Source organism: Toxotes jaculatrix, chromosome 8 (genome assembly GCF_017976425.1).
Source record: "Toxotes jaculatrix isolate fToxJac2 chromosome 8, fToxJac2.pri, whole genome shotgun sequence".
Classification (NCBI taxonomy): Eukaryota; Metazoa; Chordata; class Actinopteri; family Toxotidae; genus Toxotes; species Toxotes jaculatrix.
Genome location: NC_054401.1, coordinates 14586574 through 14608810, shown reverse-complemented (window position 1 = coordinate 14608810; position 22237 = coordinate 14586574). Strand labels below are relative to the sequence as shown.

At 40.4% G+C, this 22237-nt stretch overlaps 1 protein-coding gene across 2 annotated transcripts; it reads left to right on the top strand.

The window, feature by feature from the left end:
- Nucleotides 1–835: 835 nt before the first annotated feature.
- Nucleotides 836–22071, top strand: kcnn4 (potassium intermediate/small conductance calcium-activated channel, subfamily N, member 4). 2 transcript variants are annotated; one of them, XM_041043828.1, is made up of 9 exons: nt 836–1484; nt 7972–8067; nt 9385–9821; nt 12766–12901; nt 15676–15786; nt 18305–18426; nt 19512–19581; nt 20460–20626; nt 20773–22071. In XM_041043828.1, the coding sequence occupies exons 1-9, from the start codon at nt 1080–1082 to the stop codon at nt 20774–20776; spliced, it is 1548 nt and encodes a 515-aa protein (XP_040899762.1). In that variant the 5' UTR covers nt 836–1079; the 3' UTR covers nt 20777–22071. The 2 variants fall into 2 exon arrangements, with proteins under 2 accessions (XP_040899762.1, XP_040899763.1); XM_041043829.1 differs by lacking the exon at nt 20773–22071 and having other exon boundaries at nt 20460–20630.
- Nucleotides 22072–22237: the final 166 nt, after the last annotated feature.

The window sequence follows — 22237 nt, the reverse complement described above, 5'->3', positions numbered from 1 at the left end:
GAAGGACTCCTGTGGGCTGGGTGCGTCATTTAGCCCGAGATCATGACGCTGGTCCTCCTTTAAACAGGTCTAGTGAAGAGGGAAGAGTTTGCGTCTCAGTTTTTGTTTGGACTATGGTGAAATTATCTTTTTGAATTCATTTTCAGGGAAAGAAAATGAATTCTGGCAACTCCGACAGACAAAATACACAGACACCATTGAATAATGAATAATAAAAGATGCACATTTACAGGGATGTTAAAAAACAGAGGTAGAGAAGACACGTATAAAATCTTTATATTTAAAAAGTCTTCATATTTAAAATGGATTACTGAACAGTAGAAGCAATGACAGTCATGAATCGTTACCAGTCTTGGTGAACCTTGACGAATGTTTCGAATAGGTCAAGAGGATGAACCTACTCAACCACGAGATGTCACTCTGTAGCTACTGTGGCTTGAGGTCGCCACTGTTGGAGTGCGTTACCAAAACTAAAATAAAAACCGTGAGGTTCATTGTGGGCACTTTATCTTTTTTTATTTATTTATTTTTAATAGTTTGAGTCATTTTTTACTTCAGAGAAAGAAAACGAAGGCATGACCCTTAAATACTGAAAAAAACAAAACAAAACAGATGTTTCTTGTAACATCTTGTCTAAACGCGTTTTCCACCACATTGCATTTTATCTGATCAGGCCGATCCAAATTAAACGAAGAAAAATCTCGTTTCTTCTTTTAAAACGATTTACTAGTAATATTCCTGAACTTTAATGCGTCGTAGTTCCTTCGGAGCGCATTTCGCATAGACAAGCACGCACAAACACACACATATATACACACACAAACACACACACACAGCACGCAGAGAATTCATCTGCGGCAGACTGACGCACACTCCTAAAATAATAACCCATGCAAATAAGAGCACACGGCCCACTGCGATGTCCAGAAGGCATCAGTGCGCGTAATCACGCCGCGCCGGTTGGAAGGAGTGTTAAGGTGAGGGTGTGTTAGAGACCAAGTGTTTTGGTAAACCTACTTCGCTACTTCGATGAGCAGCAAACGAGAGAAGGGCCTGGTACACAGTGCGCCCATCGGACTATGCCTTCCCCAATTTGGGAGGGAAGCAAAGGGGAGACCGGACAAACAGAGGACGGAGCATCGAGGAGCGACGACAGGGAGAGAGGGACAGGCGGCCGTCTCGTGTGCGCTCTGGAGATGGAGATGACAAACCGCAGCTTGCACGGCGACTCCAAAGTGGACTGCGTGAACTGCGATGGCTTGATCAATCGAAACAGCGGGGACTCGGCAGAAGTATCCGTACCGCTGTCACTTCCCGGGAAGCGGACAACTCTTATGGAGGGAGACAACCTCCACAGACTGCGAGACAGAAAAGTTTTATTAGAGGATAAAAGGCGCCTTTGCGCATTGGCTTTGGGCACCGCTCTCCTCGGGATCCTGCTTATGATAATCCACGCCGAGATATGTCCCTTCGTTTATAAACCGGTAGGTGTGAGACATTAACCACACTGAAGTCTTGGCCTGCGTATGGGTGATCAAATAGGGCTGCTACTTAGAAATAAATAGGAAATGTCTGAAATGAGACACTTTAGTTTTGTTGACATTTGATAGCCTCCCGGCTCCCCGTTTCCACTGTAGCTCTCATAATGATGCCTTCTGCTAATAAATGTCAATTTCACAAATCAAGTGAGAACTTGAGTTATAGTGACGAATTGCCCTTTTGCACGTGTTTTAAAGGGTTTAAGTCAGCGCACATCTGCATTTACATCTGCAAAGTCAGACCATTTAAACAGCAGTGCAGGCTCTGTAAAGCGGATGATTCTTTTATTCTTTTACACCAACATTACATTCACATTGCTCTTGTCAGCTGGTTGAGATACTGTATTTTACCGCTGGCCCTTGAACTCATCATTAAATGATAAAATAATCCACAAAATCACCGCCGTCTTGCTTTCAGCATCATGCTGTGAAACCAAATCCTGTTAACGACCGGTCTGCTGCTGTGAGGCAGCCTCTCCACTCTTCTTCATCTCCCTGTGTAGCAGTTACAAGTGCCCAAAATAAAGATTTTCACTGAGACTATGATGGAACTAATACATAGAAATCAACAGACTGATATTAAACCATGTTGTCTTTTCTCCCTGACATATTTCAGTAACTAAATTGACTATAATTGGTACAGAAAAGAAAACACAACTGGCTCTATTTGTTGTCATAACAACTTCCTTGATTAGCAGACAGCGCGGGACCCATGCAGCACAACAGCAGAATCTGCACCTGGGCTTTGAACCTCCCTGACCTACTGATTAGTTAGTCCATTTCCAGACACACTATTTGGTAGCACAGCCTCATGACATTAACATGCAGATCTCAGTGGATAACAATGCCAGGCCACACAATCAACAAATTATTAACTCCCCCTGACTTCCTACAGCACACGCCAGTTCCACATGTGGAAAAAAGTTCTCATGCGTGCTGCAAAACATCAGACCACCTCCATGCTGTGAAGTCAGTGATTGATTACAGTGTCAAACAGCCCCACGTTTCTAACTCGCAATCTTTTGAGAAACCTATGAAAATTTGGCCTGACCCTTTCAAAACTGTGCCTGATGCGTTCAGATAGTTGGAACTGGAGAGACACGGTCGTGAAATTAACAGTGCTGGCACAAGTATGACATTGCTATTCCAGTTTACAAATACGAACCAAGAACAGGTGTTGTCTGTCCATTCCTAACAACAGGCATCAGCTTCGGTACCACGGAAATGCTGATGCACTGGAAAAGTGTTCTCTGCCGCAGTTAAAGCATATTATTTTGGAGAGGCTGCTTTAGTGATTTAACCCTAGCTTATATAACTATTGTCAGCATTCATCTTTAAACTCTGTGTGATGTCCAAGTCATGAGTGTGAGGTCCTCCTCCCCTGTAGACTGACATGTGACTTTCATAGAGGGGAGCTGTCTTAACAAAACGCAGCATCTTTGCAGTGGCCGGTAGCGCATAAACGATATTATTGCTTTTTATTTTTAAAGCCATTTTTTAAGTATGCTGCAAGAAATTTTGGAGCTGCCCTATCAAAGTTAACAGCAGTCTACAAAGTTATATTTTAAGCATACCTTTTCATGGTTATGCACGAAAACAGGGCTATTTATGGAACGTTTTTCCACATTTCACCTCTTCCCCTACAGCGAGATTGCTCACAGTACTTCAGGCTATCTTTCCACATCATTTAGTGTATAATTAGAGTGTTTGCATGGCCAGTCTGAAAGTCTCTATGTCTTGAGTTTGGCTGGGCTAGAGCCAGAACTGTGCACTTTGACCTGGATGCAACCTCATGTCCTCTTTGCTGCAACTGTTTGACGACTTTCCTGGAATGACTTTATAATCAAGAGCAATATCCACATATTGAGACTGGCAAATTGAAGACGATGTCCAGTATTTCAAAGAATGGCCATTGATACTTGAACAGCGGCTAAAGTGGATAATTTTGATGAGCTCTACTGACTGTGGTTCTCAAACATGTGATTATAGGACTGCAGGACAGGTTTGTCCGATCAAGCACAAGAGGCAACATTGGTGTCCCAAGGAGAAAAACTTATTTTGGTTAGACAGTCTTTACAGGTTCGAAACATCCTTCCAGTAAATGTGCGATAGCGCAACTGTTCTGTCTCCTTTGCACATAACCTTAAAAGCATCCAACCAGCCAGAGCAGCCACTACACCTACTCACTGGGTGCTTGCGCTAGCTGTTAGTTTCGGTCTGTATTTTTCAGAGTGTGTCCTCTTAACCTTCCTGTCATGATGGTTTTACCTGTGTCTTCTTTAATTTAATGAGAGATACATATCATGTGTTTAACTGTTTGCACTGACTGGCAGATTAACAAGCTTTTGTATTGGATGGTCTACATTGCTCATTTCTTACTCTGCACATTTCTTGCCTTTTGAGCTTTATATCCTCTGTTCAGGTACCTCGTGGCTGTTTTCTCCTGGTGTGACTTTACATTATTTATTTATTTATTTTTATTTTGAAGTAACATCAGACCAGGGCCATAGGTGGATGAAAGAGCAATGTGTTAGCTATGACTAATTAATTTTACTACAGTGGTCCCCGCGGTAATCGGAGCACTTGGGGCTGTGACCCACAAACTGGGAGAGTGGCTCCAGCAGATGTTAGAACATCATCTGAGATCTCTGTCCAGAAGTGCAGTCCTAGGAACAAACTATGACACTGCGTAGGACCCTCAAGCTCCCAGGCTTGATGGAAAAAGACTGCCCGCAGGGGCAAATACGTATAAATACGGAGATTTAGCTTTGGATCACACAAGCAATAGCAACTAGGCATATAGCAATATAGTCATTTTCCTCTGTTAAAAATAGTTCTAAATATTAATATGAAGCTATGTTAAGTGTTGCTGGCCTCATTCTGTGTTAGAGTTGTTATAAGTTTAGACAGATTACAGCAATGTGGTTACATTTCACTCACATATAGAAATCTGGTTTACATACAGGATATGACCCACATGAAAATTTTGAAAAGATCACAAACTAGTATGGTGTCTACAGTAGCTTCCCACGTGTGCAACATGTCACTGCTCACCCCAGACGCAGCATTCTGTGTATTAACTACATTTTTGCCCATAAGCAGTAAGATTTGCTATGACAATTAGTGGTCATGAATCACCATCCTTCTCCTAAAGCTTCCTATAATAATTCTGTAGGGCAGTGGTTCTCAGTCCTAATACAATATCTGGAGGGCTGATGAGACACAGCAGTTAACCATATAAATAGTTAGCACGAGGGAAAACCAGCAGTACTCACAGACTGTATAAGACATGGAAGTAGCACCCGTGACGTCACCCATTGGTTTCGATGAGTCGGTTTTGTGACCAAACCATGGGCATTTGAGCTGCGCCATCTTGGATTTTAGTGGGAGTGTATTTTCCATATTTGGCGAAGAAGCGGTTACTCTACGGGTCAGCCGGGGCCGAGAACGCGGCCACTTAGCTGGAGCAACCGAGCTAGCCTAAGGCTAATCAGCTAATCAGCTAGGCTAACAAGCTAAGCGGCAGCTACACACAGCTACATCCACCACACGACAGTCCCCGAGTCCGACCGGAATAGCTCGACCCCGTGTAACCGCGACACACAGCATACAAAAGACGTGTTTTAAGTCATGTTTTAAACATGACTGTTTCAGATAGAGAGGTTTTAGGTGGAGCTGCAGGGTTTGGTGTAGTTGTGGGGGGAAATTTATTTCTAGCCTATAATTTAACTGTGAAACAATCATTATTATTTCATATTAATAAAATATATTAAGACGTTAAAAACTTTATTATTGTTGTTGTTGTTGTCATTATTATTAATGATAACAATAAAAAATAACGATAATAATAATATATTAAAATGTTTAATATTTAATATTTACCGGCTTTCACCGCTGCCTCCACCCCCTATCCACTTACGTTACAGCAGCACACAAACAACAGCAGCCGCTTACTGACGGAGCTGCTCTGTCCATGCAATGTCGGACTTTTTAAACAGAAAAATGGGACGAAATAAAATTGTAGCCTCGTATTCCCGCAATAAACGGACTCTGAGAGCACGGAACACACCGCAACAGCGTTCCTAACAACGGTCCTCTATCTGTATCAGCAGCGACCATAAATCGACAATTAAGTCATAAGCCAGCGGTAAAATATGCTAATACATGCTAATTACTGCAAACATCCAGGTAAAATAGTGAGAAATTTACTTACCGAAAAAACTGCAACACAGACTCCTTCGACAGTCGGTTAGTACAGTCTACACTACAACAAGCCATATTGTCACAAAAACCTACCCGAACATTGACAAACAAACACGGACACTGCAGCCCCTGTCGACCGCTGATGGTAGCCGGAGGCCTCTGGATGAAGCTGCCTAGCCCAGCCAATGCTTTAGCAAAGAGCTAACTGCCAGTGCCTGTCTATGGAGGTGTCACTCAACGTAACCATGCTCTAATTTATGTAAGAATTTTAAGCCTAAATAACACTAAAACGGTTGTGGTACAGGATGAAGTAAAATGGTATCCTACATTCCTGTGGTCTTAGAGGGATAGTGATGTGCAGGTTTTTGTTCCTCTCTGACAGAAAATCAGCCACACCTGTCCTGTACACCGTCTACATGATGCCAGGTGCAGCTTGTCAAACATCAGTCTCAAATTCACTCATCAGGACACATTCAGAATCTCTGTATGTATCCTCTAGGTACTTCACTGTGCAGGCACCTTATAGCTTTTGTTACCCTCTGTGATGTCTCCTTTCCTGTGACTGTCCTACTACATCAGTATCATAATCTTGTTGGATATTATTTCTAAGGTTATTTGTAAGTTCATTACAGGATAGCTTTAGTTTCATAAGTGACCTATGGCACAAAAACCAAGGTGAAAGTTAATGAAACCACACTGACTAACAAACCGCATTAGAAAACTAAAGTCAGATGCATCTATTATTGCTTTGGAAAGTATTTATTTATTATGGAACATACAAACCAGACGACTGGATTTGGTATTTTATTTTTAATTATTTTTTTTTTCTTTTGCTTTGCCTTGGGTGGCCTGTCCTGGTTACGGTGGCTCGTTGTCCGTCCAAGACTATGAGAAACAATCCGTGTTAAGGTTAACCCAAATTAGATTCACCGGGCTTGAAATGACTGTTTCCAACAGGAAAAACGTTACAAAAACATTTTTAGAAACTCGGCAAGAAAGATGTTGTTGAACTCTCTGTTATGGAATGTGGTGAAATGTTGAGCTTTTGTGGGGTCTTCTAATTAGCCCTGGATGAAATACAGACATGATGTGGATGCTATGGGAGAAACTGGAAAACAACGTACCTTGCCAATGGACGTCACACCATACCACCTACACGCTCAAGTTTCCTCAAGTTTGAAAGTTTGTAATTATCTTTTTAACTGTAAACCACATTAAACTGCACTTCCCGTTAAAAACTTCCATTGACGTTGCATCAGTTGCGCTGAGATGCATGAATAAAGGGTACAGCTCTTTAACCTGCTGAGACCAAGGTGATACATGGCCGAGGCCTATGCTTATTTCTTCATTCAGTTTGTGAAAACATATTAGCCAATTAGGAACAAACCATCACAGTGTGTGTATCTGTGTCTCCTGCATTCAGGTCACTGGAATGGAAAGTATTTAATTACAAGCGCTCTTGTTACTGTAATTGAGTGGCTTTGTATGTTCTTTTTTGGAGTACATTACAGAATCAGTAATTCCACTTTCATTAGGCCTAAGTTCTGTAAAATTCTAATGAAGCTCCTTTTGGAAAGGCAAGAATTGGAGCAGCCTTCAGTTATGCTGTTGTAACACAAATGGCAAGATACTCCATTTAAAGTAGTTCCAAATAATCTTTTCTGAAAAGGAAATCTCTGACACAAGCTTTATTATAAAGAAAAGATGATGAACACACTTTTGAGAGTATCACAGATCAGAGAGCATTGGCTGTACTGATATCACACTCAAAGACAAAAAAAGTTATAAACCATGAATTGGGAATTAATTTTCTGTTGATTGATTTGAATGAATCAACTGTTTCAGCACTACAAAGCGGTTTTGATATTTTACCAAAATTCTGCGTGAATTAAGGGTACATATGAAAGTCAGTTAAGGTCGCACAGAGCCTGGGGCGCCTGCATGGTGCAGATGAAAAAGCACTTGTCCACCACTGAAGAGACTCGCGCTTAATGCTTGGTACAATTGGCAGCACAGTTGTTCGTGGGTGGGAAGCTGCTGAGGGATCTGTCCTTCTTGCAGTAGCTGTCTGCACACACTGTCTGGGGGGAAAATGGCCGTTCCAATTATGGGAGAAAAAAACATAAGAAAGAAAGTCTACACAACTAATTTATGAATTCACTAATTAATCAGCTGTTGTAGAAAGCCTTCCTTTTATGCCTTATCGCTCTTCTCTCCATTTCCTTTCCAGGGCTCAAACATCGCCTTAATCATCAACTGTTCCATCAGCCTGTCCACTGGGTGTCTCCTCATCCTCATTATAGCTTTCCATTATAAGGACATCAGGGTGAGTTTGCCTTTTCCCCTTGTTTCCATCAGCCTGGGCACCCTGTGTACAGGGCGTAAGTGTGTGTGCATGTATAGGTGTATTGTTGGCCTTCGAGGCTCGATTTGCCGTGTTTTGTTCATCACTTTTTATACCAGTAATAAGTAAAATTTGTTCCAAATTAACTTGGCTGGAATGATACTTTGTTAAGATACTTGAGGCCAAATGTTTTAGAAGGAGCTCTCGGTCCAGTGATGGTAGCCTCAACACTGATTATCTGTGTTTTATTTGCTGTATGCGTAAAAAACCTTGGACGAAAATCCTAGCCCACACAGACATGCACAACTTTGCGGCTGTAATATTTTTCCAATCTGTATGGCTTGCTGCCATTGTGTGTGAATTCAATCTATATAAAGGGATTTAGTTGAAATTAAACAGAGCAAACACACTCACAGCATCTGTATTCGATAAAGTGCAACAACAAGTGCAAAAAGAACTGTGTAAATGGACAATGCTTTCAAATGCTGAATTACATTGCAGGAGTCATGTCTTTTTTTTTTTTTATCATTCTGGTTTGGCTGCAGGGTTTGTACTCTGACCTACAGTGTTTTCTGTCTGGTTGCAAGTCATGTGTGTCTGATACAAGAGGGGTCCATGCCAAGTGCGTTTACAAGATAAGGAAGGGCAGGTTCAGGGTGGAGACCAGCACACATGCAGTGTTCAGCAATGCCTGGCGTGGCTCTAATTTGTGGGTGTCAGAGGTGACAAACTAAATCATGCAAGAACATCAAGGTGTCTCAATCAGTGGAGCAAGGAAAAGTTGTTACGAATGAAACTGGGGTTTGATCTCGCTGAGTTTTGACCTTCTTAATTTCTTTTACTTTCTTGAACAAACTGAAGTGCGTTAAAGCTGCAAGATTGAGGGGATGAACACATTCTCTTAGTAGTTCTCAAGTGAACTAATGCAAACTAGTATACAAGTTTCCAGTCAGATAACTGTTGGATATTTGTGGTTTTGCAGCATTCTTATCTTTTGGGGCTTAAAAAACATTTTTCTTATCACAGCCCTTTACAAATATGGTGTACTCTGGAGAACTATGTATTTGCATTTTTGTTAAACCTCTTCTTCTACTGCTTTTTTTGTGCTTGTGATACACAGATGCACAAATATGTGTATTGTTTAACTTGATTCAGCTGAACCGTTGGCCAGACAGAATCACTAATGGTTTAATCAAACAGTCATCTAATAAAAATAGCATATCAATTCCATCTCCAACTTTTATCACGGTTGTCATCTTTTCTCACGCTCTGTCCTCACTGTCCTCCTCTATCTTTCAGCTGTTTGTCAATGACCACAACCAGGTGGACTGGCGTATTGCCATGACCAGCCACAGGGTCCTTGTGATCACTCTGGAGCTGTTGGTCTGTTCTATCCATCCTGTTGGCACATACTGGAAAGTGGGCCTCCACACCAACTCGTCTTCCACAGCTCCACTCTGTGTTTCCAACCATCACAACCAGGCCCTGCTGGACATAGAGCTGCTGTTGTCAGTGCTGATGTTCCTCCGTTTGTACTTGGTGCACAGAGCCATCCTGCTGCACAGCAAAGTGCTGCTGAGTGCCTCCTACAGGAGCATCGGCTCACTTAACAACATCAACTTCACCTTCCGCTTTGTTCTCAAGGTACTGATGAACAAACACCCGGCACGCACGCTGCTGGTCTTCATTGTCTTCTTCTGGCTCACTGCGTCCTGGATGCTTACTCTGTGTGAGAGGTAGGGAAACAGAACTTCATGTAAGTAATCAATACAGCTGGAGTGAGGTTGTGGAGTTAAAAGTTATAAGTCAGACTGCTTGCAACAAAACTGTATACAGTGCATACTAAACATTATAATAATTACCCAGCTTGGAGACTGAGTGTTCATATTATGAGGGACATCCATCAAGAATAGTAATCGTTTTAAATGGGAAAGACTTCAATTAACAGTCTGCCCTGAAGAATTCATTAATCTGCTGAAATTATGTTGAGAAGTTACAAAAAAAACTTTCTTTTGAACAGCCTCAAAAACATGTTGTCCACAAATTCACTTAAGAAATGTATTTATTTTGGGAAAATACGCTTTACTCTCCTTCTTGCTGAGAGTTAGATGAGAAGATTGAAACTGCTCTCATTTCTGTAAGGCGCATATGAAACTATGGCCCACAGACAGCTATCGTAGCACAGCATAAAGACTGGAAACAAGCATAAACAGAACTAGCCAGACTCTGTCCGCAGGTAAAGGTAAGAATGGCGCATTGCGGTTTTGTGGGTGGTTATGTGCTGGACTCAGAGGTGGAAGAAGTATTCAGATCCTTTACTTGAGGAAAAAGTACCAATACATGTAAAAATACTCCATTGCAAGTAAAATTACTGCATGAAAAATCCTGCCTATGTAAAAGTACATAAGTATTAGCAGCAAAATGTTGTGAAAGTATTAGAGTAAAAGTGCCTGTTTGATCCTTTTGACTTATATATTATTATACATGACATTGTTAGATGATTAATACTGAAGTATCAATGTGTAAGCATCATGTTACTGTTGTAGCTGCTAGAGGTACAGTTTTATAAACAGGGACGCCAGATAAATCTGAGAGGGTGAGATGATTAATGGGAGAGGAAAGAAGAAAAAACAAACTTCTGATACACAAATCTGTTTTCAGTTTTTGGACTTTTTCTCTAATCTTTGATTTTTGCTGTGATATTGGATCATTTGAACAGCTATTGAAATAGAACCATGTGAAACATTTAGAGGGGAAAAAAATCACTATGTGGTAGAGCTGTTAACAACTCAGGCATCTGAAATGTGACCCAGACTACTCGCTGCTTTTTGTAAGAAGCCAAAGCGTTTTGCAACCGCTGGTTTAATCTTTAACAATGTGTTGTATTTTAAAAGCTTGTGACATTATCCATTGTGACAATCTTCTAGCCTAAAATGGAATTGGACAATGGACAAATGCAAGTGCAAGTAGCTCAAAATTATACGAAAGTAAAGAAAAGTAGCTTTCCATCTTTGGCAGGAGCAACCTGTTTCTGCCTCCAGTGTGTGTGCTAAGCTAACCATCTGCTGACTGTAGCTTAATCAATAAGATACCAATATGAGCATGGCATCGATGTTCCTATCTTAAACATAAAGAAATTAGGTGTGCGTTTCACTTAGAACTGTTGGCAGAATTATAAAATACAGTGAATTTGAGTGTAAAAGATATTTGACTTACATTTGACATACAGCCATCTTTGCTTGGCTGTTTCTAGTTTTATGTGAGAGCCGTTCCTGCTCAACAAATATTGACTGGACTCAACAACTAGAAAATGTTAACTCTGAAAGAATGCCAGTTGTTTGCTTTCCACAGCAATCTCTTGCGCCATTAGATTTAACATTGTTGACTATGTTTTTTATAAAAGTCGCCTTTAACAATTGATTTAGCAAATACGTGACTAACCAAATCACATTTTTCCATAAGATCCAAATAGAAACAAAATAAAATGAGGAAACGCTATACAGCTATCAGGCTCTATTCACTATTTTGTTGAAAGTTGACATCTGAAAGAACAGACAAAAATACTGAATGGTGTTTCGTCATAGCACTCACAAACACGCAGAAACTTTGATGGTCAATTTGACTTTCCAATTAAAAATGTATTTCCAATAATTAATTTCATAATCGTATTCTGATCTGCTTTGATGTGAGCCAACTAAACTTCAGCCTGATGCTCTGCCGTCTGTTTGGCTGTTGTTGAACAGTGTGAGGTCATCTGTTCATCTGAACCTTAATGGGAGGTTTTTCCTTCACTTTCACATGTCTCAGTCTTGTATGTTTTGACTTGTCAGAAGTAATAAAAGAGCCTTTGATTGATAGCTGATAAAACCACCAGATCTTTTAGCACTGCACTGTTACACCAGCCATTTTCTATACTAGCTGATTGCCACATCCAGGAGACAGACGAACGCTCACGCGCTGAATTACCTCTTTGTGTGGTTTCTGCCGAGTATACATTGGACTCATGCTTTACAATATTTTACAAGTTTACACTGACACCTACTTCCTAACCTCACCAAATACTGTAGAACACCAGACCACACCTTTATCAAACTCAGAAGACTCATTGTTCACATGAATCAAGGAAACGGGTGTTTCATTTACTGAAGCATTAAAAAACCATAGAGTTATAGACAGATTCATAGACTAATGGGCTGAGTTTTGGCATCAGGGTATGACAGTCCTATAAGTCCTATAGTTTCCTAAAATTTCAAAGAAAGGAACTGATAGATGTAAAAGTGCGATCATAAGAAGGTTCTGTGAAAAGACTATGTAATTTGGTACTAATTACAGGGAAAATGGATTATTGTCAATGGAAATGAATGTTTGTACACTTTATTCCAAGCGATTGCTAGTGTGACCCTAAAAATCTTTAAGCCTACAACTGAATATGCACAAATGTGAAATTGTCTGTAGGCAAGCATACAAGTCAACATGAAACAGACCATGAATTTATTTCCTTTTTGCCGTACAATTTGTGATAGTTGCCACTTTAATATTGTAATTATATTAGTTACGTTAGGTCATTGGCTGTTTCATGATAAAAAACTGAATTCCTACAGCATTTTTGCATCAATTTGCATCAAATAAGAATGCATTTTGTAGTGACATAGTCTCAGTCTGGATTTCTCCTCCTTGCAGGCAGACCCAAGCATCAACAGGCCAGATGGACACAGCTCTGTGGCTCATAGCCATCACCTTCCTCACGGTGGGCTATGGGGATGTGGCGCCCACCACCAGCTGTGGCAAGGCGGTCTGTCTCTTCACTGGAGTCATGGTAACTAGGTTGGGCTGGTTGCTGAGAAAATGTCCTGTTAAAGACAGTGAAGATTTTTCTGCTCTTTTGAGATTCGTCAAGAAATGCAGAGGTTTTTAAAAGCAATTTTGTGCAAATGCTAAAGAAATTGCATTCAACTGAGCACATATTGAAGTAACAAAACACACAATACCTGTTATTTCATTACAAGTGGTTATTTTAGCCTCTTAACAGAGAATTATTTAGCCAGCACAGCAGTTTTAACAGAAATGAATGGTAAGCACGAAGAGTGGTGTCTTTGTGTCAATTCTGTATTTGTTTTTAACCGAAACCACTTGACATCTCTCAGCGTCATCATCAGGTGGATAATCCACAAAAACAGGATGTTCTGTAGCTGTTCCTTTCATTTTGCTATGCTGTGTTCTCTTTGTTCAGGTCAAACCTTCTCTTGCTTTCACATTTTCTCAATTTCTTCTCTGTTCTGTTCCGTCTTCTATTCTATCCTGTTCTATTTCAATGTGCTTCACTCACATCTAATGCTCTGATTTGTCTCATTTCATTCCATTTTGTTCCTTGTTTTCTGTTCTATATCAGTCTATTTTGTTCCATTCACTTCCTCCCCAATATATTCTGTTCTGATTTGCTTTATTTTGATGCCTTCTGTTCTGTTCCATATTGTTCTGCTCTATTCTGTTCCACACTCTTCCAAATCCTTCTCTCTGGTTTGTTTCATACCCTCCCGTTTCTGCTCTGTTCCATTGCAACAACTCTTCCCCAATTTTCCTATTTAATTTTTCCCACTTCATATCAGGTCAGCCGAGTTTGTTTCACTACTCTCCTGCGTCTTTTGTGTTCTATCCAGGCCTATTCTGCTCTGTTCCGCTCTATTCCACTTGGACATGTTACACTGTTATTGCCCGGCTGCACACCCTAGCGGTGCTGACAGACCTGAATGCTTTCATTCCCTTGTCTGTGTGATTTAGACCACAGCTGTAAACTAATGGATGGTGCCTGTGCAGGACCTTGGCGGTACCAGGCACTCACACGAAAAGACTGAAGGAGGGGAACTGCCAGCGTGCTGTGGGCACTGTGCAATCCACACAAAACATCTGTATGGAACGTGATGTTTCTGCTGAGTGATGACATGGTTATGCTGCGCCCGCTGACTTTCCTCCTCATCATATCTTGTGGAGATATGTCACATTAGAAGTTCATTTTAGATTAGTTCTTTGTGTTATCACAGAACAAAAGAAATAATAAAAACTCAAAGAGAAAGTAGAGAAAGCATCACAGTCACTTCAGATATTTTTATTTTGTGCACAGGAGTAAGTGAGAGCAAAATGCGTTGTGTTTTTCTGTCACAGCATGGTAATATTGCAGTTTTTGTTTATGATGCAACGGAATGGCAAGGTTAAGACTGGAGGTGGAAGGGAAGGTCAGAGATAGAGATGAAAGGTCAAAGGGAGGGGAAAATCATATTTGAGATAAAACACAGAGTTACCATAAAGTAAAATACACAATAAGTCACCAAGAGCTAGGAGTGGCTGTGTATTTGAGTAGGCAGTAGACTGTGGTTTGCTGCCAGCTGCCTCACCGGTGCTGCTTTAAATTCTGGTAGAAGCAGATAAGAGTTGCCGCCGTGGTTCTGGATGTGGGCACGGGTCCAGTTTAGACACCTCTGTGACAAAGTGGAAAACAATCTTTTCCCTCCGTCTTTCTCCATCTCACTTGTTTTTATAAGCTTCCCCCCTTATAAGGGAAAACTTTCCACCATATCCATTTTTAGGTGGTTTATTGTCTTTGGCACCACTACAACAGGAGGGTGTGCCAACCTGTGCCCATGATTTGGAAAAAAATAAATTTCCTACTCCCATCAGGGCAGTTCTGGAAGCCAGTGACTGGGTTGATGCTCACACCTGTAATATGGCTGAAAGCCTCTATGGTCAGCACTTCTGCTTGCCTCCAGCCATAACTCAATTTGCAGCTGTGTTCAGGGGTTGACAACACTGTTTGCATCCTATCACCATGTGTGGATGGATCCAAGGAAAGATTTTGTACCTCCCTGGTTTCACAGACGGTGTAATGATGGATATTTTGTGGCTGTTGGAGTGAAAGATAAATATATCTTTTAAAACTCTGGTTTGTGCTGTCTTATGCTCAGGCTTGATCTTGCTCTCTCCTTCTTTGTCTCTCTCTAATGCGAGCTGGAAAAAGGAAAACAGGTAAATACTAGCTTTAATCATTATCCACGGTGGACACGAGTTCAGCTAAGTGTTTTGTCTGTTTGTCCTATGACGTGTGTATTTGTATGACTATGCGGAAGTGACTCGCTCTGCGGCCCATCCGAATATTCACCATCATTTTGTAGTTCCCTGTCCAGCAATAGCACAACGCTATTCTCAAAGGAAACCCGCACTATTATAGCAGTGCCACAGAGGCCTGTGTTCAACCATTGAACTCTCTGTGTATATATAGCTTTGATTTATTGGATGAACCCATATGAGGTATGAAGATCAACATTCAGTTTTCTGAATAAGTGCTTTCCCTTGAGGGGAATAGTGAGGCAAAAGACGCAATAGTCACTGTTGAGGATTCAGACAAAATCAGGTCCTAAAATCAGCCTGTAAACATTAACAGCAGTCTCTTTCAAGCACTGCTTTGTTGATGTCACTCCAGTACTCTGGATCAGTCTTGCACGATCATTGAGAATTTGTTGAGGCAGATGGTAACTATATCAGTAACCGTGCCAACAGCTGTGTATGTGTGTGTGTGTGTTTGTGTGTGTTGGGTTTTAGGGTGTAGCCTGCACTGCCATGCTGGTGGCAGTTGTTACCAAGAAGCTGGCATTGAACAAGGGAGAGAAACATGTGCACTTCTTCATGCTGGACATCCAGATCTCTAAAAGGGTAAGAGCAAAGAATTTTTTTTATGTTTATATAGTCAAAATGGAACACTGAAATATGTACCTGCTCACCAAATTGGGCATTATTCTCTGTGTTTCGCAGTTTTTCTTTTTCTTCCGGTGTTTGACATTTGGATGTGCATCACCATTTTTACACCACTTTGCAATTTGGAATCATTTGCATCACTCATACTTTTTGCATGTTTTGGCCCAGGTACTACAAAATATACATATGATTCACATTAGGCCTACTGCTGTATCAATTTCCAAGTATGCTGTAATGTGTTTTTGAATCAAGGGGGGAGTTGTAGGTTTCAGCAGTGAGGATCACTTTCGCTTTCAAAAAGTTGAAGTTCCTCGGCTGCTGCTGGGGGCTGGCTCCAGAAGTGAGCAATTCTCCACTGACCCTCATGTTAAAATAGCCAACTTTACAGCCTAAAAAAATATTTTCAGCCTGGTACATTTTTTGTTTTTGGTCTCTATTGATAGTCCACCATTTTAGTGTTATTTAGGCTTAAAATTCTTACATAAATTAGGGCGTGGCTACATTGAGTGACAGCCCCATAGACAGGCACTGGCAGTTAGCTCTTTGCTAAAGCATCGACTGGGCTAGGTGGCTACATCCAGAGGCCTCCGGCTACCTCCAGCGGTTGACAGGGGCTGCGGTGCACTCATTTTTCTGTTGAAAAAAGTCAGACACTGCATGGACAGAGCAGCTCCGTCGGCTGCTGTTGTTTGTGTGCTGCTGTAACTGTAAGTGGATAGTGGATGGAGGCAGCGGTGAAAGCCGGTAAATATTAAACATTTTAATATATTATTATTATTATCATTATGTTTATTGTATCAATAATAATAATAATAATAATGTTTTTAACGTTTTAATGTATTTTATATGAAATAATAATGATTGTATTGAATGGGACAAAACGTAAAATTCTGCTAATTTAGTAGTAAGTAAAGTTTTTAATGAAAATAGAGTCTTTACATACAATTAAATCTTAGAAAACCCTCTTAGATATGGCGTCTTGTGACTGAATAAACCCTAACTGCATCACTGACTCTCTTGTACCAACTTTGAAAAAGACAAATATAAACTTTAAAAAAAAAAGTTACGACATATGTTATTTTTTTTCAGTATTTTTGTGATAATATTAATCTTGTAATCAAAAGAGCTTCCCAATATAAATGTTTAGTACAGTCAACCATCCCCCCTCCCCTCAGAGGTTTCTACAGAGTAGCAAGACAGATGATGAAGCGGATGTAGTTGTCAGGATGGAAGCGTCACTACTTTCCATGTCGCCTGCATGTTTTGGTTTTTGACTCTTTTTATAATTATCATTTTTTTCTTTAAATAAGAGACACCAGAGGACGTGGGAAGTGTGGGAAAAGAGGGGGGAGATGAGGTTTGCCAACCTCTTTATAGCCTTTTCAAGGCGTCAAACAGAGGAAATAATCTTATCTCTGTCAGGAAAGAAACTTGTGTCAGTTCAGGACGGTGCAGCAGTAGGCAGGAAACTGGTTGAGCTTACGTGTGTGAGCGTGTGTGGAAGTGGCTTGCATAAGAGTTACTCTGTTTGTAGCCTTGGACAGGATTCAAGTGTTTGCTTTTTGATGGGAAGGAGGTGTTGTCTGATAAATAAAAGCATACCAGAAAACATTGTCATAAAAGTCAGAAAAGTGTTTTATAATGTATATACATATTTGTGTAATGATCTATAGAGTTCCTACTGTCTTAGTTTCAGTGTGTGCTTTGTATGCAGTGCTACAGCTTCTCACCCAATAGTAAAGCAGTGCCTGACTGTGGTAGGTACGCTGCTTTGGAGGATACAACCATTTCCTTTCTCCCGGTGGCTGCATCCTGTCACTAGGTGCATCTTTATGCCTTGCTTATGGTTGTTTTGGTCTGTGTGTGTGTGTATTTGTGCATGTGCGTGCGTCCTTCTCAGCTATCTGGCACAGTCCAGATTTACACTGATGGGAACAAGGGAAGACATCTGGATGTAGACACTGACAGCCTCTATTAATAACCCCCACAACAGGGCCAGAGTGACATCATCACGGGGCACTTACAATGATTTGGGCAGGAAGACAAACAGACACGAATAGAATCAAAGAGAAAAGTGAGAAAAAAGTGATATAAGGAGAAATCAAGCAATGCCTAAACCTCTCTTCTAGTCTGTATGGCCTGTTTTTTCAAATTCTTGTATGTGAGCCTCACTGTGAAAATAAGACATTCGTGAGTCTGTTTTATCTGAAATAAGCATCATAGAGCAAAAAAGGCCGGACAGGAAAAACTATCTGGATTTAATCAACTTGCTTCGATGACTCATGATTTTATTTCCTGCACTTAAATGATTGAAAGATTCTAGATTCTGTCTAAAAAAAAATATGATAAGCTCTGTGTGTTTTTGTCAGTCAGGCCTGCAAGTTTTATTGACTTTATCTTGATACTCTTATCATCACGTTTCTGCTCCTGGAACTTCCTTGTTTGATCTGTCGATTCGGATGTTTCTGTTTACCAGATCCGCCACGCTGCTGCTAATGTGCTGAGGGAATGCTGGCTTCTGCATCGCACAAACGTGACAAAGGGCAACCGCGGTGAGCACAGAAGACACCAGAGATGCCTTCTGGAAGCCATCAGAGTGTGAGTTACTGTATCGCAAAATGATAGCTTCAGGCAAGGATGTCTGTGTGTTTGTGTCTGGGCGAGGGATGTAAGCAGTTGGTGGTTTGTGTGCCCTACATGTGTATTTTACGGGTCATTAACTTTATGTCAACATGCTTGCGGAGTCACAGTTTTTAATGGCTGATTTAGATTAGTAATTAGATTTGTTGGCCTCTTTTATGTGGGCAGGGCATGTGTGAACAAGGGCCCACCCTTTTATTACACAGAATTCAAGGCAAAGCTCTTAGACATGTAAGCAAAATTTATTTACTTACTTATTTTACTATTTACTGTATAGTTTGTGAAACAAAATATGATGTACATTTTCTGAGACACTCATCGAGGAAAAGAACATGGATACCGTTACAATGAGGAGCCATCTTTATTTTATTTTATCATATTTTTGTACATTTTTTTCCCATTTTAGTGCTTTCTTCTTGTTGTTGAGCCCAAAGTCCTCCTTCGTGAACAAGTGAAATGCACGAGACACGAAGTCCAAAAGTGTATAGTCACTACCCTGACAACAGGATCATGTGTGTGAGTGTGTGTTAGCCTGGGTGGAGAGATTGTACTTCCTGCTTTACACTGGACAGAACCACTATAAATAAATACACTGTGGAAAGTACTACTGGGAGGCACCTCCACACCATGGGATTAAGAACGGAATACCTGGATGCTTGATTGCAATATTTCATTTTTGGTGCTACTTCTGATTTCATCCATCTAAGATACTAAATTTAGACCTTTTTCACCTTTATATGTCATAAACCTTCTATCTGGGTTTTGTAACGTTTTAACAAACACAGCAACACTCCTGCATGTTAAGTAGTATATCCCTCCATAAACAATTCCATGTTCCATGTTGTTCAAGGAGTCTTTCTATTAGCCCAGAAACAGGACAAAGAAATGATCTTTGTCCTTCACTTGTACATGAAATTACTTTGAACAGTTTCCCCTTCCTTTGTCTCAGTTTAACATTTGGAATAATGCAATTAAAATGTGCTCATGTTTGAAATACTTCCACATGACTGAGATCTATCAAACCTTTTTTTTTTTCTGCACAGATTTCGGCATTTACGCCTCAAACAAAGACAGCTGAGAGATTACGTAAGTGAGATGGTGGACCTCCCAAAGGTGAGCGACAGCTGTCACTGGAATATTTTGCACATTTCATTGGGAAATTCTAGTGCCAAATAAGATTACAAAGATCTCCCGAAAAACACTCACTACTTACATAGACTATTATGCAGTATTTTACAGTCTGCTGTTTATCACTAGGTGTTCAGACACATTAAATGCTTGTTAAAAAATCTCCATAAAACGTCTCAGGATTCATTTGTGTCAGGAATTCAGAGGCCCAAAAAAGTTTTCCATGTGGAATAAACCCAAGATATAAAGACATTACCCAGCGAGAGGCACTGGTGTGTAATTTGTGCATTTTAAAATGCATTTTCTTGATTGATTTATATGGAAAACAAACCTGGTTTCCAAACAAACCAGTCTCCAAGTGTAGCCCCCTTGGTAAGATGGTAAAATATGCCAGGGTCACTTTGCAATCATTTAGTTACAGTCTGACAGTCTGTACAGTCAGTGCTGTAAGCTAGCCATGCTGCTTTCTCTTACTGACTAAATGCAGTTGAGCCACAGGCACATTGAGCATAGAGGACTAAAAAAGTAACCAAAATTGTTGCTCTTGGCTTCTCCTTTGAAATCAAATTGCCAAACGTAATGACACAGTTTCTAAGTCGACAATATTTGAGTGGTGTTGAGCCTGGCTCAGTGAGTTGGCTTGAAGCTGTCTCATGTGCACAACATAATAGTGTGCCAGTCAGTCAAGTAAGAGACATCACCTCTCTAAAGCTTCGCTATAAATCTGACAACATGCATTTAAAATGTGTCTGCACAGAATTCAGAAATGTGAGACAGGTTTATGGCTTTAGTGTCACCCACAGTGTTTTTCCCTCCTACATACAAAAATCTTTGCATTTGAATTGTGTGACTTATTACCACAGATGCAGATGATCATGTGCGACCTGAGCGCCAACTGGAACAACTCCTATCGGGAGCTGGAGCAGCGTATCCTCACCATGGAGCAAAAGCTAGACGAACTGAGTCGCTGCTTCCAACAAACCTCTGAGCTGCTGTCTCAGGTCCTACGTCACCGCAACCCAGAGATCAGGTAAACAACAGTTAGAGCTGCAGGTGAAGCTGCACAAATTCGCTAACGTTCGGTATACTGCAGGATGTGGTATCTACACTGAATCGGGAAATGTCTGCTATACTGAAAATAACAAGCAGTTGAGTTTTTTTTTTTTTTTTTTACAGGTGACATGGCTCTATGCATGTGTTAAGAATGGAGACAGTTAACTGCCTTCAGTGTTTTCATGTACAACATCCATGAAAATGAGACGGTAAATCCTCCCCGCCCAGAGCTGCTCCAGACTCTTAACATGCTGAACCACTTGGAGGACTGGCATGCCTACTAAAGATCTCATCTTCTGGCCCTGTGCTGAGTGCACTGCACAGTGACTCATAGCTGTAAAATTATACAGATAAAATAAGACTTCTATTCACTGTGGAAGAAGAATCACTGTGCATTTCAAGAAATCTGTTGTGATTTCAGAAGTTGGGTTTGTGACAATGAAAGAACTGATCTAATCTAATCTAATCTCAAAAAAGGTCTGTGGAGATGCTTGTAATCCAAACTGTCAAAGGCTCCAGGATTGCTCTCGTAACTGCTAAATGTAAGGTTTCATTGATGGACTCCATCACTTCCTTATTCCTGTGGAATAAGATATATGTTTTTTACATACTAATTTTATTTTAAATCTGCAATGTTTTAACCATGTTTGTCTAATCAGTTTTATACAAGCCTCTTGCAAATTCTCTTTTTCATTAGCAGGCAGTTTAATGGTTACCGAGCTGATTGTTTGTTTTTTTGCAAAATCTTATTGTATATAAAACTCTGACTCTAGCAGTTTTCCTCTTTGTTCTGCTTTCCTCCAACCCGCCGAGTTCATTGTGAATGAAATGATAAGTTTTGATGCTCCACCAACAGAGGCAACTAAATTTCAGTTCAAGTATAACGTTTATTTCCAACTCTAAGTCCGTGGGATCTTGGAACAGATGTCAGCTGGAACTCGCAGATTAATGTCTACATTTAAGGTCGTAATCATCTGATGCAGGAAAAGCATCTAACAGTTTACACCTGTTCTCAGAACAATAAAACTTGAGTGTAAGTTGCCTTGTAAGCTCAATTTTTAGCAACCCGACAGCTCCATCTAGTGGACATGAATTAAGTAAACTAATATTGAGGACAGTTAACATAAGTCAGAAAGTTTATATAACAACCATAAAAAAGGTGATAAAAGCAATTTTCAACCTGAATGTCAATGTCTCACAGGAGCATGACATTTGTAGTAGTGAAGGCTGTAGTGAAAACAAATCTGATAAATAAAACATGAGAGGACTCAGAAATCCCCCCAAAACAAACCTCACTGTTAAAAATGCACTTTGTGAGAAAAACCACCAAAACTGGACTATCTCTTTCTCTGGAGGATAAACTGGAGTTTTCATTGTTTTAACTTAATCCAAATACTGAAAAAAAAAAAAAAAGTTCCTGGGTTAGTTTGGACTCCAGTATGTTGTCAAAAGAACGTATGAGGAACTTATTCTAACAGTTTACTATGTATCATTTGCACATGGTGAAAACATGTTAACAAACATCCGGGACATGCTTGTAATTAAAAGCCATTAAGAATGAATGTGTATGTGATCTTACTTTGATTAT